This window comes from Choloepus didactylus, chromosome 9 (assembly GCF_015220235.1).
Source record: "Choloepus didactylus isolate mChoDid1 chromosome 9, mChoDid1.pri, whole genome shotgun sequence".
Lineage (NCBI taxonomy): Eukaryota > Metazoa > Chordata > Mammalia > Pilosa > Megalonychidae > Choloepus > Choloepus didactylus.
The window spans coordinates 134685645-134713382 of NC_051315.1; the positions used below are offsets into that span (position 1 = coordinate 134685645).

The following is a 27738-nucleotide window of genomic DNA, read 5'->3' on the forward strand; positions in this document are numbered from 1 at the left end:
TGTAGAACATCTTCGTTACCCCAGAGAAGAAAAGAAAAAGAAAACCCAAATTCTCCCATACCTCTTATCCATCCCTCAGTCAAAAAAGAAGTTTTTATAGTTGAATCTGAGTTGGACTCTATACTGAAAGAAGTGAGAATTTATTTTACAATATTTAGTCATTTTGACATTTTCAAGCTAGTAATTCATGTAGACCTTCCCCAAGTACATCTAAAGAAGAGAGTTCTTTGCATAGAAACCTTTAACTTCCACATACAAGCTGTAGCTCAGTACAGTCAATGCAGAATGCGGATCCTCTTCTCTCTGCAGAAGTCACACTCTGGCATGTTTTAAATGAGGTGCCCTCTTGGTGGGGAGCCCGTCTCCTAAGGACTGTCTTATCCTGCCCCTGGCGTCACGTGACAGCTCTTGGCCCTGTCATTGCAGAGCAACCGGCTGACCAAGATCGAGGGCCTGCAGAGCCTGGTGAACCTGCGCGAGCTGTACCTCAGCCACAATGGCATCGAGCTCATCGAGGGCCTGGAGAACAACGTAAGACGCCCACATGTCCTCTGGAGTGGCGGGTTCCTCAGGCTGGGCCTGAGCCCTTGCCTCTTGGGGTCCCCAGGCTCAGGAACCCCATGGGCCCGTGCATGCAGGAGCTACAGGTGCAGGCCAGTCGGCAGCCTTCCCCTGGGGAAGCGTTCCCTGCCCGGCAACCAGCAGTGCCATAGGCATTTTGGAAGATGAGAAAAACAAGAAACTCCTACCTACTCAAAAGTGTCCCTCTCCAGAGGGCTGGCCGGCACCCACGGCCCGTCCCTCCTCACCGCTGCGCTTCCAGGAGCCCCCGCCCACCTTCCCGGCCCCAGAGCCACACAGGCCACACAGCTCTTGTCTGCTCTGAGCGAAGTGGCTCATCTCTGCTGCTTTGTTGTGTAGCCCAGGACATGTCACCATTAGTGGCACTGTTTGTGAGGAAAACTATCTTCTGAATATTATTTCAACATCTGCCTAAAACTTTGGAAAAGTTGGAATTTGCCTCTGGGAAGTTTGGCCACCTTCCTAGGACTTCACGATGATAATAAGAGTAGACAAGTTCAGTGTGTACATCAGTGTTCCTCACGTGGTGCTGAGTTGTCAGCTGGGGCTGTGTGGGAAGGCTGGGCGCTGGGCGTGGGCCAGATGTGCATGAGCGGAGGCCGGCTGACCCGCAGGGGGCACCACCCTGCCCCCGGCCTCCTAGCCAAAGGACCCGCAGCCTGGTCACCGTTCGCAGCCAACCCTAAGGCGGGAAGGGAAGAATTTTGTCAGCAGGGCAACGTTCAGACACTCTGAAAGCCAGATCATTTGGGGGCTTCTAAAACAAAACACAAAGTTCCAGTTGTTGCTTTAAAGCTCATGAGTTGTTTTAACGTTTAGCATGGTCGATTATGGCAGTCTTCGGGTTGTGTTTCCAAGTGGAGATTAGACAGACGTTCACCTGCATTTGCTTCTAGAGTTTTGGCCTTATTTTGTCTCCTCATTTATCTGAAGCTTGTTTTGTGGTGGGAGGTGAGGAGGGAATGCATCTCTCCCACGTGGCCGGGCCGCTGTCCCAGACTGGTTAGGAAGGGCTCTCCCCACTGCAGCCCCGAGGCGTGCCCCGAGGGGGGACTCGTGCCTTTCCCTGCAAGAGCCTCCTTGCTCCAATACCTCCCTCATTCTGCTGCGCGGCATCACGGAACTGCGGGCTGCTCTGATCCCTGGTGTGGGCGCCCCCCCAGCCCTTAGGGTTCCTCGGAATGTTAAGGCAGTCTTGCCAGTTTAGATGAGCTCTTGTAACATTGTCAGGTTCCCCCAGAACACGTGCAGTCGAGGTAACCACCCCCGTTTCCCAAGCTCAGTCCTGGTGGCAGAGCCCTGCGCCAGCTCTCACCCCCATGCTGCACCTCTGGTGGACTTCATCAGGCCCAGGTCCACCGGGCGTCGTGGACCACTCGAGGCCTACCAGCTTCTGGGCTTGCGCATGGTGATGAGAACGTCCTGCCCGGGACCCACGCAGAGAGAAGGAATGTGCGCAGGTCCTCTGCAGGCACTGCCTTGTCTGCTTGCCCCGCCCAGCCACGTGTGACATGTCTCAGCAGGTCTCGGGCCTGTGCCTCTGCCACCCAGCAGTGTCACGGGCCCTGGCACTAGGGGCTGGGGCACAGGGTGGGAGCCGCGCTGGGCAGCTTCCCTGATCCCAGGCCTGCCCTGCTCTTCCCAGGCCCGGCCCTCCCTGGGGCCTGTGGTGGCAGCGCTGGGCAGGGAGTCTGGGGCCCAGGACATGGAGGCTCGCAGAACCAGTTCCAAATCCCAGGAATAGTGACATCTCAGGGAGGCCATCCTGTCTGTCAGGGTGCAGACACTGAGCTGGGGGCCAGCTCAGGGTGGGGGGGCTGCAGGAGGAGGCAGTTTTGTTATCCACGTCTGCAGGCTCTGCTGAGGCAGAGGTTAGCTCGCCTCCAGTTCTAAAGTCAGCCCTTGATATTTCCTGTATGGTTGCAAAGTCATTGTTGAACTGCAGTACTTTAGGGAAAATTTTATTTCCTTATTTTAGAATAAGCTCACGATGTTGGACATTGCCTCAAATAGAATCAAAAAGATTGAAAACGTCAGCCATCTAACGGAGCTGCAGGAGTTCTGGGTAAGTGTAATGCGTGCTGGGTTTGATGGCGCTGGAACAAAACAGGTCCCTTTGAATAAAATGTTATGTGAGTGGCTTTCCATCGGGAGTTTTGCGGCACTGCTCTCCAGCAGGGCCAGCAGCTTAGGCCTCACTTGGGGGTGTGAGAGAAATGCAGAGTCCCCGGCCCCATCCCTCCCCAGGCACAGACAGATTCTGGGTAATTGTGGTGCACGTTACAGTTTGAGAAGCCCTGGTCTGTCTGTGATTAGACCCTAGAATTTCCATGTAACTGAAAGGTGTCCAGCACAACAGAAGGAATTGTTGGGTGGGCTGCCCTGCAGTCTGCCTTGTGCTTGTCTTTTGGCTGTAGGTGTGGCTTTGAGAGTGGAAAGCAGTCCTTGGGGTTAGGATTGCATTGGGTTTTCTCTTCAGGAGTTTATCACCTTTCCCCACCCCGTGGCCCCTGCCGGGGTCACTGCACAGGTGTCCCCTGCGACGTGCTTCTTGAATGTCGTCTCAGACTGCTATTGGTCTGATCAGGACTAGGGCCGAGTCAGGAGTGGTTCCTCCATGTCTAGCCATGCTAGGAGCTGGCCTATATCCTGCAACGCCCCCAGAGGTAGCCCTCCCTTTTCTTTCCCCAACTTAAGAGACCATTGGGTTTTCCTTGAAAGTACATGGTGCCCTTTAGCACTGTCCCTTCCTTTTATTAATAGCTCCAGGTCTGAGGTCTTGGGTACATCAGGTTGTGGTGCCAGCGCTGGCCTGGGAGAAGCCAGAACGTGATGGGTAGACAAGGTGTTGGAGCAAAGCAAGGCTCCATGGGCCCTTGAGGAAGGCGCGGCTGGTGGGGCCTCTGATCAGCACACAGTGCCGTCTCTGAGAGGCCCAGGAGCCAGCAGAGACACCAGAGAGGGCAAGGAGTCCAGAGACTGAGGTCCCTGGGCACCGGGGACAGGGCCCTGGCAGAGAGATTGGAAACAAGCTGATTCTGAAGTGATGTTTCCAAAACATGCAGCTCCTTCTGTGTGCCCTGCTGAGGCATAGGGCATGGGCACGAAGTGCTGGGGTCACGGGCAGAGGCCAGCTGGGCACCCAGCGACCAGGGAGGCAGTGGGCTGGTGACCACTAGGGCCAGGAAGCGCCTGGCTCTGCTGCACGCAAGACAGAGACAGCAGATGCAGCCAGGTTTGCACCCCACTTCTGGCACCCAGACTGCTTTCCCTTCAGAAGTAGGCGACTGTGCCCCACTTCACAGGTGAGGCTTTGGATTCCAGGAGGGGAAGGTGCAGATGCTCAAACAGCTCCGTGCTTGTATCGCGTCTGAAATAGACTTAGATACGGTCTCTAAGGAAGAAAGTGGAAATCAGTGTTAATTTTTTTGTTAATAAAAATTCTTTTAATAAGGAAAAGTAACTGGGGATGGAGGAAAAGGGGGTGCATTGACAGGGTGTTAAGAGGAAAAAGGGGTGCACAAAGTACCAGTGAGATGGGAGCCTTCTTTTTGTGGCAAAAGAAAATCCCCATGCTGTAGAGATCAGTGATAGGCATAGAACATTTTCTGAAAGGAGACAAAAAAATTTGCTGAGAGGAGCAAACTCAGAGGAGGGGCTGGGAAGAGGCAGAAGGCAAGGTCCTGCTACCTCGTTTTCATTCTGTCCTTTTTCTCTTTCTGTCGCATTACTTAAATTTAAAAAAGGAAAATCCAGCTTTGGCGTGGGCAGCCAAGCCCTGTGCACAGGAAGCCGTGCAGACAGTGCAGAAGCATTCCTGGAGGGTGTGCCTTTGATCGGAAAAGAGAAAAAATCTGTTTTCAGTTTTCCGTACTGAACTTTTCTGAATGCCTTTTCTCAACACTTCAAAGTGAGAAGCAGTGGTCAAGTCTAGTAACAGGTCCCTCTTGGTTGTTCTGTGGTAGCCTGAGCCACACCCTGGATTAACAGACGTTTAAAGCTTTGTCACAGGAAATAGGAACCCCCTTTGTAGCCGTGGGCATTTAAGCAAGCTTGACGTCCAAAGGAGAACATGTACGTTAGACGGCGCCATGGTCCATGAACCCATTCAGGCCGCAGCTGGTCCGATGCGGACATTGAGAATAGGGAGTGGGAATATGGCCATGTGGGAATGCCAGCTCACACCCTCCCCCAGACTCAGTCCCGCAGATGTGGTCTCCAGGTCTGAAGGATTCCCGTCTCCACAGCCTTCCTCTGGGGGATTCCCGTTCACTCCGGCAGGCTTTTCCTGTCAGCTGTGATAAAGCACAGCAGATGCGGTATTCTTACAAACACGTTTATAAGTGTACAGTACAGCCCACGAGGCTGTGTTGACCTCCAGAACGGAAATAGGACTTCTGCCTGTTTGCAGTGGAACCTGTAAGCAAGCTGGGAGTAGAAGAGACCCTCAAAGGCTTTCCTCAAACCGTGTTACAACTTTTTAATAACCCAAATTCTGTTTTCTGATTTTCTGCCTTATTGTTCTGCCAGTTACTGAGAGAAGAATATTGAAATCTCCAATTACACTTTGGATTTGTCTGTTCCTCCTTTTTGTCCATCAGTTTTTGTTTCCTATATTTTGAAACCCTGTTATTAGATGCATGGATATTTAGGATTGTGTATTCTGGATAAATTCATCCTTTTATTGTAGGAAATGTCCCTCTTTATTGGTGTCCTCTTTATCCTTGATCTGTGTCTTTATGTTTAAAGTATGCTTTTTTATAGACAGTATATAGTTAGGTCTCTGCCTTTTACGTGGTGTTTTAGAATGCTTGCATTTAATATAACTACATTTTAATTGCATTTCCTGTGATGGTTGAGTTTAAGTCTGCCATTTGGCTGTTTGTTTTTATTTCTTTCATTTATTTGTTCTTTTCTCCCTCCTTTCTTGCCTTTTTTGGATTGAGTTTGTTTCTTTGTTTTGTTTTTCATTGTTTTTTGTTTTATTTTCTTGACATTCCGTTTTATTTCCATTATTGGCTTATTTACTATGTCTGTTTTATTATTTTAGTATTACTTTTTAGTGATTGCTCTAGGAATTAAAAAATGTATTTTTATTTTACCACAGCCTACCTTCAAATACTTTTATACCACTTTACATATAATGTAAGACCCCTACAGCGTATGCTTCTGTTCCCCTCTCCATCCTCAGTGCTGATGTTTAAAGATCTAACTTTAAATCTGTTGTGTTGTTATATACTAAAAAAGTAATAATAAAATAATAAAATAGATATAGCAAATAAGCCAATAATGGAAATAAAAGGGAATGCCAAGAAAATAAAACAAAAAACAATGAAAAACAAAACAAAATTATCTTTTAAAGAAATTTTAAAACAAGGGAGCCCACTTATTTTACCATTTTCAGCATTCTGCATTCTTTTGAGTAGATCTAAGTTTCATATGGTATTTTAATACCACCTGAAGAACTTTTAACATTTCTTTTGTTGTGCAGGCCGGCTGCTGGAAACCAATGCTTTCATGTTTGATTTGTCTGAAAAGCTTATTTTTCTCCATTTTTGAAGGATTTTTTTTACTGGGTAAACAGTTCTAGCTTGACAGTTTGTTATTTTCCTGCAAGCACTTTATAAAGACACTGTTCCGTGGGCTGCTGGTTTGCACTGTTGCTGATGAGAAGTCGGCAGTTCAGATTTTTTATTGTGAAATATAACATGTATACAGGAAAATGATAACTTTCAAAGTTCGATTTAACAAGTAGCTATAGAGCATATTTCAAAGAATGTTATGAGTTACAGTTCCACAATTTCAGTTATTTCCTTTTAGCTATTCTAATACACAAGACACTAAAAAAATACATCTATCTATATAGCGATTCACTATTCAGAATCCTTTGTTAAACCCTGTCTTGTCTGTTCCTTCTCCTCCCTCTCGTTTGATCACTGGCTGCTTTTTAAATGTTCTTTTTATCACTGGTTTTTAGAAAACTGAGTATCTTTTGCCATGGTGTGATTTCTTGTCTTTGATGTGCTAGGGTTCTTCACCTCCTTGGATCTGTGGATCTGTAGTTTCCATCAAATGTGGAAAACTTTTCAAAATTATTTCCTCAGATATTTTTTCTGCCCTTCCTCCTCCCTCTTCCTTTCTTTGTTGTTGTTGTTGTTGTTGTTGTTTTCCGCTTTCAGTTCATGTATTTATTTAAAAAAATAAAATGGATCGGCAAAGTTACCACATTCTATATGCTAACAGGATTTCCAAGCCCATGAGGGATATCATTTCTTGAGCAGTAAAAAAAACGACTTCCTCAACAACTGTATAACGATAGAAAACCTTTCAATCCAAATTCAAGGTCTTTGTCACTAGTTCCACCACACAAACTAGGTGGGATTTATCTGTGCCACAAGTTGCACTCCTTAGGAAAGAAAGCTTGAGAAGTTACTAACGAGAATGTCACTAAAAGATGATTTGTTAAAACCGTTTTTTGGCCTGCAAATATTCTACATTAGAAATCTTCACCACTGGAGATCTGCTCCCCATGACAATTTCATTCTGAATCCAAGATAATTACAAACACGTGGCAGTTTTTTTCCTGCATGCTTTCCTGGGCCAAACCCTATATGACAACATGTACAGTTTACAGGATGGGACTTGAAATTCCTATTCTCATACAAGATTGCTAAGGAGTGTTACCAGTAACCAAGAATAAATGGCATACAGCATTGGCTAGTATAAATTAGATTTGTTTTCATTCAACCCAATTTCCTTAATATGTTCAGATTCTTTTCTGTAGAAATCAGGAGTTTCCTAAATAGCATCAATTATGTCATCAATGATGATTAGAATGAGTTGTAGAGACCTTGATTCTGAAGACACGTATATGCAGGTGAGATGCGATCTGATTGCAGACACTGCCACATCACATCAAAGAAGAAGATGACCAGGGCAATCCAAAGTACAGTATGTTCCTCAATAAAGCTGTTAAAATACTGGTCCAGGGACAGAAGTCTGGGCCTATGAATGCTGTGTCTTGCAGATGTGTTTCACTTTTCGTCACATGTGCAACCACAAGCTAATTAGTGATTTTAGCAGATAAAAAAACAAATGTCAGTATATAAAGATGGATGCTTTTCAAAAAGCTGAACTGCTGATTTGTAGATCATTGCAGTTAATGTGATCACTGATCCAATATGGAGAAAAACAAAGGACACTTGTTCCTGCTATTGTTCTTCCATTTTTGCCAGCACACCTGTGAAGGTTACACAGAAGTAATGTGTACAAGACAAGTTTGGTCCCTGCCTCAGCAGAAAGTGCAGGAAAAATTTTCATTTGAATATTCAGCACTGGAATTGTGGGTTGCCAGAAAGGTGTTTCCTCCAATCCCTGCCAGCAAATACATGATTATTATGAAGATTTGCACCTCAGTCACATCAATTCCGAATCTCAGTGTTCCAGAAACATATTTGCCACAGTGCACAATAAATCATGAATGTCCCAGCAGAACAACAAAAAAACATCCAATCAGGGCTTGTTCCCAGCTGCACTGCAATACAAGTTCTAAGAACCACAAAAACTTGATAGAGAATCACAACCATGATCAAAAAATTCTCCTAAAGAACTACTACTGTTGGTTCTTCTTGCTTGTTTCCCGTCTACAGCATCCAAAGACTGGTATATGAAAAGGCCACGTGCACACGCAATACATGCCCACAGAGGTGCCCGTTAGGTAGCCGTAGGGCAGTAGTAGCCTAATAAACGGTGGTACCTGTGTTTATTGAAGTTCAGTGATGCTGAGGAGACTGGGGCAGTCCAGGAGGGAACCCTTCCGGGTAGCCATTCCCAGTACCCTGGCTCTAAAGGTTCGGGTGGGGACCGTGCAGCACACGGACACATGCTCTTCCAGTCGCTTTGATTGGTGTCTTGACAGTGGGGGTGTTGGTAACTGAAGCAGTTTATTTCACACACACCTGTAGTACTCATGTGCCCGAAGCCCACAGGGGACTCCGAGTGAGAACTCCACTGCGTTTCCTTGCTGATCGATGCCCACTCGTAGATCTTGGTTTTCTTTTATTTGGAGACAGTAATTTATCTTAAGTTTTATATCTTTCTGTGGCTGTGTTTGCTAGAACTGCCATTATGCAAAATACCAGAAATGGATAGACTTTTATAAAGGGAATTTATTAGACTGCAAATTTACAGTTCTAAGGCCATAAAAGTGTCCAAACTAAGGCATCAACAAGAGGATAGCTTCACTGAAGAAAGGCCGATGGCATCCGGAACACCTCTGTCAGCTGGGAAGGCACGTGGCTGGCATCTGCTGGTCCTTTGCTCCTGGCTTCTGGTTTCAAATTGGCTTTCTCCAAAATGTCTCTGGGCTTTTGTCTCTCTTAGCTTCTCTTTCTCAGCTCCTATGCACCTTTGCTTGTTCTCCAGAGTGTTTCTCTCCAAGCATCTGGAAGTCCTCTCTTAGCTTCCCCAGGGCAAACTCTGGGTTTCATCTCTTAGCCTCTCCAAACAGCTTTCTTTCTGCATCTCCAAGTGTCTGGGTCTGTGTTGGCTCTTAGCTTCTCCCAGGGGCAAACTCGGGATTACATATCTTAACTTCTCTCCAAAATGTCTCTGTCAGCTTCTCTTAAAGGACTCTAGTGATCTAATCGAGACCCACCCTGAATGGGCACACCTCCATGGAAATAATCTAATCAAAAGGTCTCACCACAGTTGGGTGAGTAACATCTCCATGAAAACAATCAAAAGGTTCTATCCAACAAGATTGGATTAAAAGATTGTGGCTCTTCTGGGGTCCGTAATAGTTTCACACCAGCATAGTCATCTGTATTGCAAATAGTTTTCTTTAGATCCTTGGTCATTGACTTTCTGTATACTTCTTAGATAATTATTGCCTAGACAAATCTCGAAGTCTTTTACTTGGTTTTCTGTTTTGGGGTCAGTTTAGAAAAGGCTATAAACCTAAAACTTATACAAACATTTACCTGATTTTCTTCTAAAACTTTGTTTTTATTTTTTTATAAATATATCTTTTTTCCACCTGTTGTTTTTAGGAGTTAGTTATGATTGTAAGAGCTATATTCTTCCCCAGATGGTTAGTCAGCAAATTATTTTTAGTAATTAAAAAACACTGGAAATAGCCCAATTTTCTAATAACTTAGGGAATAATTAAATAAATTATGGTATATCTATATGATAAAATATTATGCCACCATGAAGTGAGACCTTCAAGTGATGTTTGTAAAGAATATTTAATTACAGAGAAATTCTCATGATGTAATTGTTTTAGTTCCCCAGCGGCTAAAGCAAATACCATTCAACAGATTGGCTTCACAGCAGTTATTCATTGGCTCACGGTTTCAGAGGCTGGAAGGCTGGCTTCCTCTGGGTTCTGTTGACTGTGGCTTCTCTCTCCATCTGACGTTCACAAGGTCGTGAAGGACTCCAGTCCTCCAGGTTTATAGCTCAACCTGGTCCGAGGGGTCACACCTTAACCAAAGGAACACCTTGAAGAGATCCTATTTGCAATGGGTCCACACCTACCAGAATGCAGCTCAAGACCAAAAACATGTCCAAACTGGGGTACACAATTCATACCACAACTGTCCACCCCCTGGACCCCAAAAATACACATTCTTCCCAGAGGCAAAATACTTGCAATCCCTCACAACATCCCAAATGCCTTAAGTCATTTCAAAACAATACTGAATATGAAGTCTCGTCAAAATCAGTTGTCAGTGTGGTCTGTCCTAGGACAAAATTCCTGTCTGAGGGACCTGTGAAACCTAGCGAACAAGTCACCTGCTTCCAGTATGCAGTGGTGGGACAGGCGTAGGATAGACATTCCCATTCCAGAAGGGAGAAATTGGAAGGAATGTGTGTCACTGGTCCCTGACAAGTCTGAATCCCAGCAGGGCTAACTCCCTTAGATTTCGAGGTCTGAGAGTCACCTGTGGATTGACGCTTTGTCCTCTGGGCCTGATGGAGGGGCAGCCGCAACCTCCAGAGCACTTGTGCAGCAGCCACGCTCTCCTTGAACACTGGGGAGAAGGCTCCACCCTCTGAACTTTAGGCTGTCTGCCACTGGTGGGACACAGGCCCCACACTCTCCAAGCATTGGGGTACCAACACTCCCAGAAAAACGGGATGCAAGGCCCATCCCATAAAGGATCTGGGGTAGATGGCCTGCCCCCTCCAAGAGCCCTTTCCACACATGTGGGTGGGCCAGCTGTCTCGGCCCAAGGAGATCTTTCCAGTCCAGACCTCGGCTTCCACAGTTTTGCCCTTGAAGTCCTTCTTCCTTCAGTTCGTCCCTTCTCCATCCCTTTCAGTCCAGGCTAGCTAGCAGTGGTTCTGCTCATACCAATTTCATAAAGCCCTTGTCGGCTTTGCCTGCAGTGCCCAGGGGTCTAAACCATCCGACAATAGGGCTTCCCACAGATCCTTCCTGGACAGCTGCATTTCCAGGTCTGACTTCCCCAGTACTGGGCGACTGGATCCGTGTTCAGTCACACCCTCTCATGCAGCACTGTCCTCTGGAGACTCTTCCCAGAGCTCAGGGGGTCCCTGGCAGAGCCGCTTTGGGCCCTGGTCTCAGAGCACATCATCTAGGTAGGTGGAGAATTTCCAGTGACATGTTCGTCATGTCCTTCCTAGGCCCCACCGGAAGAACCATCAGCCCCCGTGTTTCCACGACAAGCTCTTTGGAGCCCTCCAGGCCTTTTCCATCAAGCTCCTCATAGTTCCTCCAGTCTCTTTCCACAACCCAATTCCAGGGCCGTGTCCACAGTTTTAAGTATTTGTCATAGCAGCACCCCACTTCCCAGTACCAAAAACTGTCCAAATTAGGTTGCACAATTCAATCCCCCACAAAAATGTTAAGAAAAATATTTTTTTTGAGATCCATTTCTTAAACTTGGTGTATAAGATGCACACACATGCAAGAAAAAAAGACTAGATAAAAATATACCAAACAGAAAGCTCTTATCTCTGGATTGTAAGAGTATAGTTGATTTTTCTTCTGTCTTTTATTCTCCTTGGCTCTTCGAAGTTTTCTATAATGAGTACGTATGTCTTCCATAACTGAAAAACAAAGCTTAGAAAAGCTTATTCTAAAAGAACAGAAGGTAGAACTCACATGCGCTGTCAACTCTGTGGAAATATACTTGCTTGCCAAAAAGACTGTAAGAAAACCTAACAAAATAGAAATAATATTTTTTGTGTGGTGAGATTATACGAGATTTTTATTTCTATTCCCTGTACTTCTCTGTATTTCCTATCTGGCAATGAGTATTTTTATCAAAGGGAAAAATTGGAAAGGAGAGATGTATTTTGTTATCTGCTTTTAAAGAAGGACTTGCCAGCTACTGAAGAGTTAGCGCATGGCTGTCGGGAGCCTGTTGGGGCTGGCAGACACCCAGGACGTCCCAAAGCCAGTCTCGCCACGCTGGTGCCCACAGCAGGGATGGGAAGGAGGACGAATCAGCGGAAGTCGGTGACTGGCTAAGGAAGAGGCAGGACTCACGGAGAACCAGGCTTCCTGCTCTAGGCTGAGCCGGGCTCAGCAGGAGGAGCGCCGACAAGGGGACTCGGGTGCTGTTTGGCTCGTGTTCTGAACGCTGCTGGAATGCCCCGTGCTTTCTGCCCTGTCCCGGCAACCTTCTCTCTGAACACGAAGGACACTTTTCCACCCACCCAGCCGAGCTGTTGGAGCAGCTGCCACCTGCCTGTCACTGGGGTCGAGGACGTCCAATGCCCAGGCCCCACCTCAGCCTACAGCCGGGAAGACAAGACCTGGGAGCACAGAAGCCAGCCAGAGTTGGAGGCAGCAGGTACCCACGTTCTTGCGCGTGTCACCCCATGTTTCCACTCCAGGGATGCTGCCGAACACCGCATTTCCCTGGGCTGGTACGGACAGCTTGCAGCATCTGCTTTATTAACCGAGTGGCTGTCTCCAACTTTTCTTTCCCACTTTCTACACCAACAGAATCCCCAAAAGTAGCAGAAAGTATCAGGGACAGTATTTGAGATTGTGTCTGAATGTATAACAGGAATCTATTTTATTGCACGAATCACTGAAAACCAGCTAGTCAAGGTGAAGTCATTTGCATTTTTAGTGTGTCATTGGTGTGACCATAACAAGGCTTTCTGTGCAGCCAGTGGGAGCTGGCCTCATGCCCTGGCAGCCCACCAAAGTAGCCCACTCTTCACTTCTCTGTAAGCTCCAAAGCCATGCTTATTGCCCCCGGCCAGTGGGCCATTCCTTGTACACCTGTGCACATCTTCTCCCAGCTAACGTAGATTTCATGCGTGCCTAGAGCACCTTGTACTTGTTCCAAATTTGTTTGTAGCGGTCACGCTCGTATTTTAATTAAAAATTACATAAACTAAATACGTGCAAACCAAAAGTGGTTGTCTCTATGCAAACAAAATTGAATGCTTTGGAAACACTCAATAAGCCCACCGCTCCCACATCCAAAAATAAATGATGTGGGTAAGACATGTTGTGAAGAATGAGGGGAAGAATGAAAAGGAAGAAGAGAGCGAAAAGGAAAGGCAAGGAAAGAGAAAAGAAGGAAAAGGAAGTAAAAGACAGAATTCTGCGCTCAGATTGATTTTCAAGTGTCTTTAAGTTCTCCTTCCATTTTAAAGAAAGAAACCAAAATATCCCTCATCCCAGTGGGTTTACGGGAGTTTTACTAAACCTTCAAGGAGTAGACAATTCCAGTCTTGTGTAGGGTCTTGCAGAGTGTGAGGAGAGACTCCCATGCCCCCAACTCAATTAGTGAGATTGCTATTACCCAGAAGCACCTTGAAAGCAAAATCTAATGTGAGCATCAAGGAAAAAGAAAATCACAGATCCGTCTTACAAACACAAACACAAAACCCTAATTAGCAAACTGAATTCAGAAATCTGTTGTAGTTAGTTTTGTTTTTGCAATGAATAAATTTAATGACGAAGTTGGATGTATCCCATGAATGCAAAGTTGTTTTACTCTTAGAAAAGTTGGTAAACATCAAGGGTTGGCAGACTGTGGCCATGGGCCAAGTCCGTCCACCATCTGTTTTGTCAGGAAAGGTGTTTGCAGCCTGGCCACGCCCACTCGCTCACCTGCCATGTGACTGCCTCACGCTGCAGCTGGATGGCCCACGAAGGCTGCCTGGTTACTCTCCGACCCTTTACAGAAAATGGTTAAAATAGAAAAAATTATGTGATTATTTCAATAGATCTTACAAAAGCATTCAATAAATCTCATCGATCACTGTTGATTTTTGAAAAAGCAAAACAAAGACTTAGTAAACTGGGAATAGAAAGGAACTTCTTCAATATGATAAATGGCGTCTTAAAAAAAAGAAAGCCACAGCTTTTGCAAAGCCTTCATTTTTGCAGATGATAAGGGTTGTCCATACAGAACACCTCAAAGAATCTACAAATGAATGATAGAACTGATAAGAGTTTACTGAGGTTACTGAAGATAGTAACAGTATGCTAAGGTAAATTGCATTTCTGTACAAAAACCACAAACAGTTTAAAACTGTAAATTTTTTAGAAGTATATTTTATAAGACAACAGAAATATAAGGTACCTAGAAGCAAATCTAATATAAGACATGTAAGACCTTTATGGAAAAGATAATCTTTATTAAAAGACATTAAAAAAAAAAAGACATTAAAGCAAACTTAGACGCTCCATGATCATAGATGGGAAGACACAATATTGCAGTGTTACAGATCTCCCCACAGTGATCTGTAGATCACAGCAGAGCTGATCTGTTTTGGTTTACTAGGCTGCTTAAAGCAGAGACCATGAAAAGGGTTGGCTTTAACCATGGGTATTTATTAGCTTGCAAGCTTACAGTTTTGAGGCCATCAGACTGTCCTAATCAAGGCATCATCAAGGCGATGCTTTCTTCCCAAAGACTGACTGCCGGCGATCCTCGGCTCCTCTGCCACGTGGCAAGACATGGCGGCGTCTGTTGGTCTCTCCCTTCTCTTGCGGGTCTCATTGATTTCACCTGCCTCCCCTGGCTTTCCTTTTCTCCCTCTCTGTATTCATCCCATTTATGAAGGACTCTAGTAAGAGGATCGAGACTCACCCTGAATGAGGTGGGTCACAGCTTACCTGAAGAGGCCTCACCAAAAGATCCCACTCACAGTGGGTCCACACCCCCGGGAATGGATTGACTGTAAGAAGCTGCTTTTCTAGGCCCATACAACTCCAAACTACATAATCCAGATCCAGTTAGGGCTTTTCCTGAAATTAAAGAAGCTGACCCAGAAATGTATTAATAACTTCAGTTGAAAGTCAGAAGACAAGCCACAACACACAGTATAAAGGTACAAAACCAATTCAGTGAAGGATAGCTTTTCAGCAGATGCTACTTGAGCAATTGGACATCCACAAGCAAAGAAATGAAACTCAACCTAACCCTCACACAAAAATTAACTCAAGTAGATCATAGACATAAAAATATATACCCTATAAAAATTGGGGGAAAAAATATAGGAGAAAATCTTCAGGCCGTAGGGTTAGGCAAAAGAGTTCTTAGTCTTGACACAAAAAGCACAATCCACAAAAGAAAAAATTGATCAACTGGACTTCATTAAAATGTAAAACTTGTTTCAGGAAAGCCCATGTAAAGAAGGTGAAAAGAAAAGCTATAGACTGGGAGAAAATATTTGCAAATCACATATCTGATAAAGGACTAGTGGCTAGACTATATAAAGCACTCGAAACTCATCAGTAAAAAGGCTAGTAATCCACTTGGAAAATTGGCAAAGGATATGAAGAGGTATTTCACCAAAGAGGATGTCCAGATGGCAGATAAGCATATGAAAAGATGTTCAATATCATTAGCCATCAGAGAAAAGAAAATATAACTGAGACATCACTGCACACCTTTCAGAACAGCTAAAGTAAAAAGTGACAGCACCAGATGCCGATAAGGCTGTGGAGAAACTGGATCCCTCACGCACTGCTGGTGGGATGTGAAGTGGCACAGCCACTCGGGAAGAGAGCTTGACTGTTTCTGAACTTGCAGTTACCATACAACTCAGCAATTGCACTCTTGGGAAATAAGATGAAAACTTACGTTCACTGAAAAGCTTGTACTCAGATGCTAATGGCAGCTTTATTCGTAATAACCAAAAACAGGTCTCAGTCCAGATGCCCTTCAGTGGGCGAGTTTGGGCTCAACCCTGCAGCACTCCCACCCTCAGAAGTAAAACAGAGCAAACAATTGGTACGTGGAGCAACTTGAGCAAGAAAAGCCCGTCCAGAAAGCTTACATGGTGTGTGTTTACGCTTGTGTACCACGTTGGAAATGACGAGGTTTTAGCAATAGAGGACAGGACAGGTGAATGGTTGCCAGGAGTTAGAGGTACGCGGGGCGGGCGAGCGGCAGGTGGGAGTGGCTGGAAAAGGGAAGGGGCCCGACCCCAGTATGGTCTCAGTGGGCAGCCACATCGGGGGCATGGGAGCAGGCACGGTGCAGGCAGAGGGTTGGTCAGTCCCTGGCTCCTAATGCCTTGCTCTCTTGGACATGCCCTTGTGAAGGGCAGCTGCCCTGCCGCAGTGACCACTGAATGCCCAGAGACCACATGGGGAGAGAGCCTGGAGGGTGTGTGGCCTGTTGGACGTGGAGCCAGGGAACTGCCCCGCCGGCCCTGTCAGCCACAGGCGTGAGAAGAACGGGTCACAGACCCTGAGCCCCAGAGGAAAGGCAGCAGCTCTCGGCAGATGCGGGCTGGTCCCGAAGCGGACAGCACCTGTGCGTGCAGCTGGGCTCTCGCGGGTGGGGAGCCTCGTGGTGCCCACGCGCTGAAGCCCGGCCGAGAAGGGCATCCACCCAGCCTGCTCCTCTGAGGCCTCCGGGAGTTGATCACGTGCCAAGTGAAGCACAGCTCTGTAATCTAAACTAAATAGAGCTCAGTTGTCAGTGTTACCTGTAAAAAGCCACTGAAAGCAAAGCATGCAACATCAGGATATATTTAAATATTCTGGAAAGAATCAGTGTAGCAGCACCATCGCTAGAATTTTCACCAGGCACCACTGTTTAGTATAGGCAAATCAGCAAATCCTGGAATTTTAAAATTTAAATTCTTCCTCTTTACCAGTTTATTAGTGCCCACAAAAATCATCACAAAGTCCAAATAAATAGCATGCTGCCTAGGATATATAGATATTGTTTATGAATAAAAACGTATACATTGTTCCATTTTTGCAAAGAGAAACCCTAGAAACCTAAGTGAGAAGCCAATAGAAATGGTCACCTGTTGGGTGAGGAGAATAATGTGAGAAGGTGTAGGGTAAAATGGAACCTCTTTGAATACACCTTTTTATATTGTTTTGACTTTTCAAACAGGTAAATGCTTTACACATTTAAAAATATGTATATAAAATTGAAAATGAACTGAAACAAATGAACCTAACTATTTCAAACTGGTAATGTAACCATGCAAAGAACAGAATTATTTCAAGTGATTTTGAAAACTCTGATATTCTAAGGACAAAAGTAACTTCAAAAATTCTGAACTTCACTGAGTAGTTTTATTAGTGATTTTGTTGGTATCTTAATTTTGAAGCTATTTGAAATATGTTACAGGGTAAATAGATGTGTTCATGTTAGTAGGATCCATGTACAAGAAATTAAATGCAAATATGACGTCAAGTAAGTTGGGAAGAAAAGCTGCGATGTTGAGTTGGAGCTCGGAGCCAGTGTTAGCCCTGATGCAGGAGTGGTCGTCAGTCCCACCGTCTCCCCGAAAACAGCTGTAAGAACTGCCAGGCATGTGGCAGCTGCTCGCAGGTGGTGGGTCCTGAGAGGCCGAAACACACCAGGTGGATGCCACCCCTGCCCCAGCCGCCCGCCACAGCGGCTCTCCCTTGCAGAGGAAACCCTGGAGGGTGAACTGCTGAGGGGCTGGTGCTTCCCGGGGGTCCGGGAGTCACACAGGCTTTTCCTCATCCAGTTATTACTAACTGCACGCGTGGCGAGCAGGGGCTGGCAGCCAAGAGGAGATCCCAGAGCCAAACTGCTTGGCGGCGTTGGGATTCCAACCTGCCAGAGTGGTGCTCCGTGGAGACCCCACGCGGCCACCCAGCAGGAGTGGAGGAAGCCCCCTCGAGACCCATCCTCACAGGGCTAGCCAGGCTTCTGCAGGATCCAGCATCTCTGCAGAGCAAAACTTCTCAAAGGAATACAGCAAAATCCAGACCCTCAGCTGTGCAGCATCCACCATATCCTGTGAACAATAAACATTGACTAGGTATGCAACAAGGCAGGAGAATGTGACCCATAGCCAGGGGAAACAGCGTCAGGAGAAACTGGTCAGCAGTCACTAAGTTGGCCTCCAGAGACCCCGTCTCCTGGTGTGTCCGCCCTCGAGTGATGCCCCTCCACCGGAGTGTGGCGTGGACCTGCTCCTTTCTAACCACTAGAGCACAGCAGAAGTGTTCTCACTGCCAAGGCCAGGCTGTAAAGACTGCAGCTTCCATTTGCAAGGGCAGGGGCAGCACTCCAGGTGTCTGTCTGTCTCTGTGTCTCTCTGTCTCACTCTCATCCCCAGCTCTGGGGGAAGCAAGTTGCTAGATGGTGAGCGCCCTGTGGAAAGGCTCACGTGGACGGAACTGATGTTTTGGTCAGTGTCCAGTGAGGACCCGAGGGTGGGCTTGAGGGCAGTTCCTCTCCAGTCCCAGCCGCCCCCGGGACTGCTGCTCCCGAGAGCCCCTGAGCCAGAACCACCCGGCTCAGCCGCTCCAGATTCACGACCCACAACCCAGGAGATAATAAAACGTTTCCAGCTGTTACCTTTTGGGGTGATAGTTTATGCAGCAACAGAAACAGAGCCAGAGTGACCCAGATCCTGGGAAGTTGGGATTAGCAGATGTGGTTTATAAATTTGCTTAAGCATTTGAAAGGAAAGAAGTGGACATTGGGAATGGACGGGTGATTTCAGCAGAGAAATGGAAGCCATAAAAGGAGTCAAATGGAAACTAGAATAGACACAAGATCTGAAATGAAAAACCTACTGGATGGGCTCAGCAACATCAGTGAATTTGAAGACAGGACACTAGAAACAATACAGATACAGAGAGTAATTGTTTAAAGACTAGGAAAAAGAAAAACAGAGCCTTGGTGTCCCGTGGGACAGTATCTCTAGCTTACAATTTTTGAAAACAGTTTCCCGGCTCTGTCACAAAAGGGCCTGAGCAGTGACTCCCAGGAGCACGGAGGACACCTAGCACTGAGATCCCGGCTTCTAAACTCCTTCTCCCTCTTCAGGGAACCAAGGCCTCTGGAGAAATGGCTGATTCCAAGGCTAGAGCAGCGACAGTAGAAAAAGTAACCTGGAACATCTTGTGCCAGAAAATGAAACGAGGAGGAGCTCAAAGATTAATGGGGCCATGTCAAAAGGGCACCAGAGCCAACTCGAAGAGGTTTAAGCAGGCCAGATCTGGGACAATTGGAACATCAAAAAGAGTGGGCAGTAACTAGTTATAAAACAAAAATTATTACTTCATAGATGTGCTCAGAGAGAGGAAGAAACTCATTTGCCACCATTTTCTTATTCTAAAAATTAGTTATTGAAGAGAGAACATTTTTTCTTGCCTTTTTATAAGGAACTATAATTCATGACAACATAAGCAAGTAAAGCTCTTCTTCACAGAAGAGACGCAGCTACTAAATGTGGAAGAAATGATAGAATTAGAAAGTCACCATTTTGCAATCTCCCACTTCGGGCCAGTAATCCATTCCTGAAAAAAAGCTGTATGTTCTTCATGAAAACAGTAACCAGAAACCTATTTCTCATTGTTTCAAATAGAAAAAAAAAAAACTGAAATGTGTTATGCATCAACCTGAAATCTCTAACTAAATTCCTAAGACAGCTAATGCATCTCACAACCCCTGTAAAGGAACATACAGTCGTGTTAGCATCTACAGTGCCTACAGCGTCCTTTCTTGACCACCGGCTGCAGTGACAGCCACTTTCTCTGTGCGAGGTGACAGGGTGCCTGCTGCAAGGCCAGCGCTTCCCGATGCACCTCACCTTGGTGGAAATTTCATACAGGTTTTCAAAAAAAATACATGATTTTAACATTCTACCAATTGTGTTTGAAACATGTCTTGAGAATTCTCCACACGTGTTTTTGTTTTTAATGTTAAGGAGTTTGGGAGAAGTAATTGTAGATTTTTATATAAATAGCCAAAAAAGCACGGCATACAGACATGCTCTGGAACTTTGCTCCTGAACTCTGCACGGCGCCTGCTTGAAGAACAGGAGCCAGGGAGATGTTCTGTGTCAGGGGTCCGGTAGGTTATTGAGGCAGGGATCGTGAACGGATGCTAGAACCTTTGGGGGGAAAGTTGCTGGAGAGTCAGATGTGATGCTGAAGTAGCACTCCACAGAGAAATTGCTCATTGCAAAGGGGAGTCATCTGGGGATCCCCAACTTACTCAAGTGATTTCTAATAGTGGGATAACCTGATGCTGTGTGTCCCCTGATGTGATTCATTTACAGAGTATGCTTGCAAAAACTGTTTAACCTGAGTCTAGCCAAACATTTAGACCTAACTTCAAGTTACAGAAAATACAGGGGTAGAGGAACAAGCTAAATTACACCAGAATAAAGGATATTCTACAAGACACTTAGACTGGGTTCCTTCAAAAAGTTCTTCTTATTTAAAAGAAAAAAGTATGCAGGAAGGTGAGGGGAAATGTTACAGATTAGAAGGGACTAAAAATTATACCTTCTGGGAAAATGCACTTGAAGCCCAGGAATGCTCTGCAAGGGCCACACTCCCAGTAGTGCCCCAGTGCGCCCCAGGCATGAAGCGCTTACAAGGCCGTTCCCCATCACCAAGGATAGAGAAGCTTGGAGCTTCTGGAATGCTTTCAGAGACAAAACAGGAACATTTTTTGAGTTTCATTTTGCAAAACTCACAGAGATAAGACTTTGTAAACATTATCAAGATCAAAGACATCATTTACAGGGCACCATTGGCAGTGGGTGACATTCCCAGCTCAACAGTTACTAAATCCTGGAGAAAACTACCCCAAGGTCGGTCACACAAAGGGGGAAATCCTAAATTATAAGATGTGTAATGGAGAAAGCATGGTTCAACAGATCACAGGCAAATGGATTATTCTGGAGTTTATAAAGGTGATAAACTGCTATAAACTAACAGGATGATGAATTGAAAAACAGTGATGTGTAAGTAAATCTACATACTGAAAAAGAAGAGGGGATAGGAGCCACAAGAGCTCCCACAGGAGCTGAAAGTCTGAATCAACCACCAGTAATGTTATGAAAAATATTTTTGAACAGACTGCTGCAAAAAAAAATCTTATTTCTTCTAAACAATCTAATATTGTGGCTTATTAAATAATGTACTTTTGTATATTTTAAGTTAAAAGTGTTTTAGGTATGTATGTGCATCATTTTGTTACTCCCCACTTTAACAGGCTTTCTGCTAAATGACCAACTCCCGACCCAGGCTGTGGATAGATTCTAATCCTGCATACATTGCCTTGGCCACATGACCAGACTCAACAAATTGACACTGAACAGAATATTGAAGAATTCATCCTAGAAGTTATCCTACATTGTCCTTTGTGGACACCGACTCTCAGCTGACAGCATGGTGCCAGTCTAGGTTTCGGATCCCTCAGGACACAGCTGCTTTGGATCATACGAGCTCTGGGTTTTGGTGATCTAGATTTCCCACGTGGTGGCACACCCTTCCCATGAGAAGTTCTGTTCCTCAATCGAGTGAGCCTGGGCCCTGCGTTTTATATTCTCTGGGAGATTCATAGTGCACATTAAGTTATTAAAGACGTGTCAGTTACTGTATGATACCAGACCAGCCCTGCTGCCATAAACAGATATAAAAATATGAGACAGTGCCATTCAGGCAGCTCAAGGTGCAGTCCCCTGAGAAGGCAGATTTCAAAGGGATTCTGCGATCGTCCACATCTTTGCTGCGGAACAATTTCCCTGTCGTGGTGCAGAGAACCTGAGCAGGGCAGTTCTGCTGAGTGAGGAAGCAGAGGTCAAAGCATAGAGCTGCTGGAATCTACAAGATGAGGCATGGGAGAGGGGGAAGCCACAAGAGAAGGGGCCCGGAAGTTCATGTGGGGATCCCATGAGGCGGTGGCTGAGGTTGGGCATTGCAGCACAAGGCCAGACCACCAGGGACTCACCAGAAAACTGCAGTGCTGAGAGCAGGACAGAGACACTGGAGTTTGAGCAGAGCTGGGGGTCGATGGAGCTCCAGCTCTGCCCAGGTGCCGGGACCTGTCAACACCCCTGACATCCAGCTGGACCCTAAAAGGCCGGGCCTTGGGGCCAGGACCCCACCCCCAGCCCACCCAGTACATCCCCAAGCCAGGCTTCAGCGCAGTGTACGGCAGATGTGGAGCTGCATGGTCCAATCCTGCCAAGTCCGAGGGCTTTCTGCAGATCCGCCCTAACAAAGTATACATACACGTTGGAGGTGATCAGCCGGCAGCTGAATTGCCTGTTAGAACAGAAAACCAGCACTTCAGAGAATCCTGAGTCTCTGCTGCGTATTGTGCACCAGTGTTCAGTGTTCAACCCAGATTGTGATCCACAGTCAAGAAAAAGAAACTCATCAATGGAAGCTGAACCTGAGGTTATTAGTCACAAAGCCACTTCAAATATTTTCTGTCTTCTTTTTGAATTAATTTATCTGTGGACCTGGAGGTAGGTGGTGGCCCCTCTGGCTCATCGTCACCACCTCCAGGCCCGTTTTTCCACCATACGCCTCCCCCACCTGGCAGCTGCTGGGCAGTGCCTGCCGGGGCATGAGGAAATCCCCCCACACTCCTGTGGCTGTCACTGGCAGACCTCCAGGTCACGCCTCGTCCTTCCTTGGAGATTTCGGCACTTAGCTCTCTCTTCCCCACGTTGGCTCCCTTCCTAATTGGTGATTTCAGAATCCATGAAGAGGATCTTTCCAGCTATGTGATGTTTCAGTTCCTTGGCTTTGTTTCTCCCATCACCCCTCAGACACCCACTCCCTCGCTCATACCCGGAACCTTGTCGTCACCAGCGCATGCAGACCCTCCAAATAGTCCCCAGCATCCGATTCGCAGACGACCACCTCTGTTACTTTCCACCCTAGTAACCTGACTCTGGCAGTTTTCCCACCCAGTCGGGACCTTGGGCCAGTTACCCGACCACTTTTTCACTGTCCCAAGCCCTTCTCGTGTCCTCACTGCCCTCCTTGCCTTCCTCAGATGCCGAGAAAACTATTATACTCACTCCTTGGCCCTGTCCTCCTGTTTGACTCCTGAGAAAAACCTAACTCTCTTTAAACCCAAGCATCTGTACGGGACTGGGGTTCCCTGAATTTATTCACTTCAGCCCACGCAAGGCCTGGGCCCTGCCCGCCTTCTTTCCCTGTGTTTTCTGAGCTCACTGCTCTTCTCCAGGTCACCGTGTCACAGCTTTCCTCCTCAACAGCTGCTCTGTCCTTGCTGACTGTTTCTCTGAGAGGACTGAGGCAGCACATCCACAGCCTCCCCCAGCCATGCCCTCTTGTCACAGTAGAGGAGGGGTGTTCTCTCTGAGGCCTTTATGTCATGTCGGACCCAATATCAAACAAGCACCTCTACCTTCAGAGTGTATCCAGAACCAAACCTCGCCTCGCCTGAGCTGCCACCACCCTGCTCCCAGCACCACCCTCCCTCGGCCCAGCCGTTAACGTAGCCTCCCAACTGGCTGCCCTGCCATCTAGACCCGTGCAAGAGAAGGATCCTTTTAACACAAGGATTCCCCAAGGGCTCCCGTCTCATGGAGGAAAAAGCCCAAGTCCTATAGTGCCCCCACCCCACCGTCTCACCCACCTTCTCCCCTCCCTGCCTCTCCACCATCACCTCCCCTACCTGCTTTATCCATGGCAGAATCCCCCGTCACCTGAGACAGTCGACTCTTACGTCTTTGTTCAAAGAATCAATGTAGAAGAAATGGCTATTCCAGAAGCTAAGCCGCATCTGTCAGCGTTTGAGACCCAAAGGCAAGGTCCTCTGCCAGGATTCCCTACCGTCGTAGTCTTAGAACATGGAAGTTGGGGGGCTCTTTCAGGGAACTTTAACCCAGTGACCACTCTGCATGGAGCCCCTCCCCTGCGTTCCCACGCGGCCGCCATCCCGAGGCCCCTCGGGTACTGCCACTGTGACTTCTTTTCCACGCCTCGTTTGGAAAGTTCCTGGCGTAACTCTACGTTGGGCTGCACTGTCGCCTTGTCACTCCTGCCCGTGGTGGAGTCACGGAGAGCCAGGCAGTCCCTCTTCTCAGGGGAGGCACAGCAGCTCCAAGACCCGCCGTAGTGGCAGTGGGATTCCCAGAGCAGGGCCTGCTCAGAACGTGGGGGGCAGGCCAGGCACCCCTTCCTCAAGGTCCCGCCATCCAGAGCCCCCCAGGCACTCTGCCAACTCTGCGGCCAGTGACTTCGCAGTGGCAGCGTGAACTCAGCCACAGTGTGGGCGTTCATGCGTGGAGATGGTGGGCTTTTCCTCTTCTCGGGGTGCTGCTTTGCTGGGACCCCTCACCTGGGCAGTGCCATGGGCTCCGGGGGGCATTTCATGGTGGTGGTTGTGCAGTTACTCCTTTTTCCTCCACCGTACTTCCTGGAAACTACTAGAAACCAGTGTCTCTGGCCTCTCACTGCCCCCTGCCCCCTGCCCTCTTCCGGTGCTGGGCTTGGAGAGTGACTAACCCATACACCCCCACCCAGCTTGGACTCGGAGCCCCGCTTCCTGGGGCCACCGTGGTAGGACAAGCCACCAACGTGATCCATGGGAGAGTCAGGTTTGGGCAGATGGCCTCAGCCACTGAGAGGTTTTGTGATCGGTGCCGTTCCCTGTTTCCCTGCTGGTCCCCATCCAGATCTGCCCCTGCCATGTGGGGCTCTGCCTCCATGGCCTCCCTCCCGGGTTTGGGGGTCAGTGGGGTGCTGTGTTCTGAAGGCTTCTCTAATGCGTGTGCCTGTGCATGTGTTCCCAGATGAATGACAATCTCATCGAGAGCTGGAGCGACCTGGACGAGCTGAAGGGGGCCAGGCGCCTGGAGACCGTCTACCTGGAGCGCAACCCCCTGCAGCGCGACCCACAGTACAGGCGCAAGGTGATGCTGGCCCTCCCCACCGTGCGGCAGATCGACGCCACCTTCGTCAGGTTCTGACCCTCCCGCTCCTCCAGGGGACTTCCCAGCCACAGTTTTTTAATCCACTTCTTGCTCCTGAAAGCGTCACTATCTCAACAGTCACAAACCCAACGGCAATAAAAAGGCACCGAGTGGTAACTAGCGTATGATGCCCTCACGTTCTTGAGAGGCCGTGGCGACTGGTGTCCCCAGGTAGCTGACGGCCGGTGTGGCCGCCGGGAGGAGGGAAGGCCTGCCACGCTACGCGCACTGGTGGCTGAGAGGGGTGCTGCCCTCCGGTCCTGCTTTGCAGGATCGAATCTGGCCTGTGTCAGCTGAGAGTTTTTTAATCTTTTAGACCAGTCAATGCCAATTTTGAAGAAAGTATGTATCTGTTTATAAAAACAAGCCTCGGGTGCCGGGCGCTGCCCTTTGTGTGCTGTGTTGCAAGGCGCTGTCTGTCCCCTGGGTGTGGACGCTGCCCTCGTTCAAGGAGAGAAACGAGGTGTAGCCAGGAAGGGCCCCCGTCACCCAGCTCTTGTGCTGCTGGTGGAGCTTGAGCCCACGGGAGGCTCTCTCTAAAAGCATGCTGTAGCTGCGCCTCCTGCCTCTCACCCTGTCATTTTTTGGCCATTTTTATGAAATTCCTATGAGGTCTGAGTTCAATGCCACGAGGGCAGCGTCCTCTCCTGCCGAGTGGGGTTGAGCTGTGGGGTCACTGCAGTCTCTTCTGGCCCCAGGGTCCTGAAGCCGAACTGTCCAGGGGTCGCTGCTCGCCACACGTGGTGTCTCAAGTTCAAATTCAAATTAGGTTCAGTTCCTCGGTTGCACTTGCCCCATTTCAAGCACTCCATAGCCACGTCGGGCTTGTGGCAGCCCCACTGGAGAGAATGTTTCCATCGTCACGGAAGGTTCTGTGGGCAGTGTGCTCTGGACTTGAGTTCAGTGTCTTAAAAGAGTTAAAGGTGATGGTTCAAAATTTAGAGGAAAAGAGAAGTTACATTTTTGTTGCAAGAGAACAGGATGCGCCTGTGGGGCTGCAGCTTTAGCTCTCAGCTCACGGCAACAAGGATGCATGGTCTTGGGGGGCTCACGGCCGGGAGCCACAGCCTTTGTAATGTGTGTCCTGAAGCGCAGGGGCATGTCCATCCTGGTTCTGACTTTCACCAAAATAAACGTCGTGACCTGAGTGTGTGACGTGTCTTCCTGTTGAAAAGCGAGTTCTCGGCACGCAGGGTGGGCCCGAAAGCCTTTGGGTTGTGACCTCGAACTCTGCCTTCGGCCAAGTAGCCATCGTGTCTGAGGTCAAAAGAGCAGCATTTGGGGCTCACAGGCCCAGGATGTGGGTGCACTTCCTGAGAAAAAGTGCTCAGGAGTCATCCACGCAGACAAAGGATGAATTCAATTAAAGATCTGAGGACAGAGATGTGATTTAGAAGCAGTAAACCCGGCAAGACTTCAGTTCAGGAGAATGTCTTCAATTGGCTGTGAAGCTTTTTGCAAACATTGATAGAACTCTTGCCGGGATGCGAGTTTACCCTGCGGAAACCATCGGGTCCGAAACGCGGGTCACAGTGTCTCTCATTTGGCAGCTGAGAGGGTGACAAGGAGAGGAGAAAGCTGTGCAAGTTTTCATTGTGGTGTAGAAGGGGAGCCATTTATAAAGAAGATTTATGGGAAAATTGTTCAGAAATGTTGGAGGCAAGCAAGAGTTGTTTAAAATGTTCCTTCCCAACTTTCAGGAAGGAAAAAACAGACGAGCCAGGGGCTTTGGAGCCGAGGGCGCTGCCCAGGGCGGGGAGTCCGTCATCTGCTCCTCACCGGCCTGTTTTTAAACTCATTAAAATGCTAGAGGATAGAAAGGGTGCTCCTCAGGCAAAATGCTGTTCTGATTTTTTTAAAGAACTCATTAATATTCTCAGTGTACACGGAAGGAAGAAGGCCCCTGGCGCCCAGTCCGTTTTGACAGTGAGCGGAGAGGTTTCCTCCACAGGCCGGAGCGGGCGGGGGCAGAGCGGACCTGGATCCCACTCAGCCCTGAGGGAAGGTAAAATACAGTCAGACACGTCTGGAGCTCCGAGCGGTCAGGCGCTTCTCTGTCCCCCAAAATGTCCCCCTTCTCTGGGCCAGTGATGCCGCTCTGCCCCGGCGGGGAGCAGTCGGGGCACACCGAGGCCCGGGCCCGGCAGCCCACGCACGGCGGGGACGGGTCCCCTTGTCCCGGGGCTCAGCGGGGACCGGTCCCCTTGTCCTGGGGCTCAGCAAGGGCAGGGTCCTCAGCCCAGGGCTGGGGTCTCGGTGCTGGTGGAGTCCTTGGGCCCGGGACACAGCGGGGGCAGAGCCAGGCCCTCGGGCAGCCGAGGGATAGAGTGCAGAGGGCCACACGCGGCCCTGGCCCGAGCCTCAGCGCTGCCCCCGGTAGAGAGTCGTGTCCCGATACCTGCCTGTGGCGGCAGGTGAGCTGCTCCGGCGGGGGCGCCCCCAGGGCCGAGGGAGGCCGGCGAGAGACGCCTGAGGTCTGCACCGGGAGCCGCGGGTCCTTCGGGAGAGGAGCGGGCAGCTCTCCCCGGACGCAGACGGGGAAAGGCTGCTCTCCAGATGGGGGGCGACGGGGTGAAGGGGGAAAGTGACCACAGCCAGGGAGGGGCCGTAGAGGAGGCCACGAGGACAGTGCCCGTGGCGGGGACAGCGCTGAACCGGCACCCCTCGCCTCAGCACAGTGACACCCCGATGCAAGGGGAAAGAGCAGGCCGGCACTATGTAGGTATATATAGAGAGAGAGCGAGCGAGAACCCCGCTGGCTGGCAGGCAGCTGGCAGCAGAGATGAAAGGGAAAGAGCTTTAAACGAGAGGGTCACCCATTCGTTCACGCAGCAGACACAGCATCTCTCACAGGCCTCGCTCCCTCAGGCGAGACGAAGGAAGAAGCCCTGCCCTGTGACGGTCAGTTCCGTGCGGGGCGCGGGTGTAGACGTTCAGACCAGGCACAGC

General features: G+C 48.2%; 1 protein-coding gene and 1 pseudogene across 6 annotated transcripts in view; one reads left to right on the top strand and one right to left on the bottom strand.

The window, feature by feature from the left end:
• PPP1R7 (protein phosphatase 1 regulatory subunit 7) overlaps positions 1-25937 on the top strand; it is a 43656-nt gene extending 17719 nt beyond the window's left edge. For 4 of the 6 annotated variants that reach the window (XM_037848744.1, XM_037848743.1, XM_037848745.1 and 1 more), the window contains 3 exons: positions 427-531; positions 2561-2647; positions 24610-25937. In XM_037848744.1, coding sequence (XP_037704672.1) covers positions 427-531; positions 2561-2647; positions 24610-24786 — 369 coding nt within the window. In that variant the 3' untranslated portion in view covers positions 24787-25937. Of the gene's footprint in view, positions 1-426; positions 532-2560; positions 2648-4328; positions 5508-21044; positions 22235-24609 lie in introns of those variants that run through there. The other 2 variants (XR_005218697.1, XM_037848746.1) reach the window with 2 other exon arrangements.
• LOC119544524 lies at positions 7403-8466 on the bottom strand (annotated as a pseudogene).
• Positions 25938-27738: the final 1801 nt, after the last annotated feature.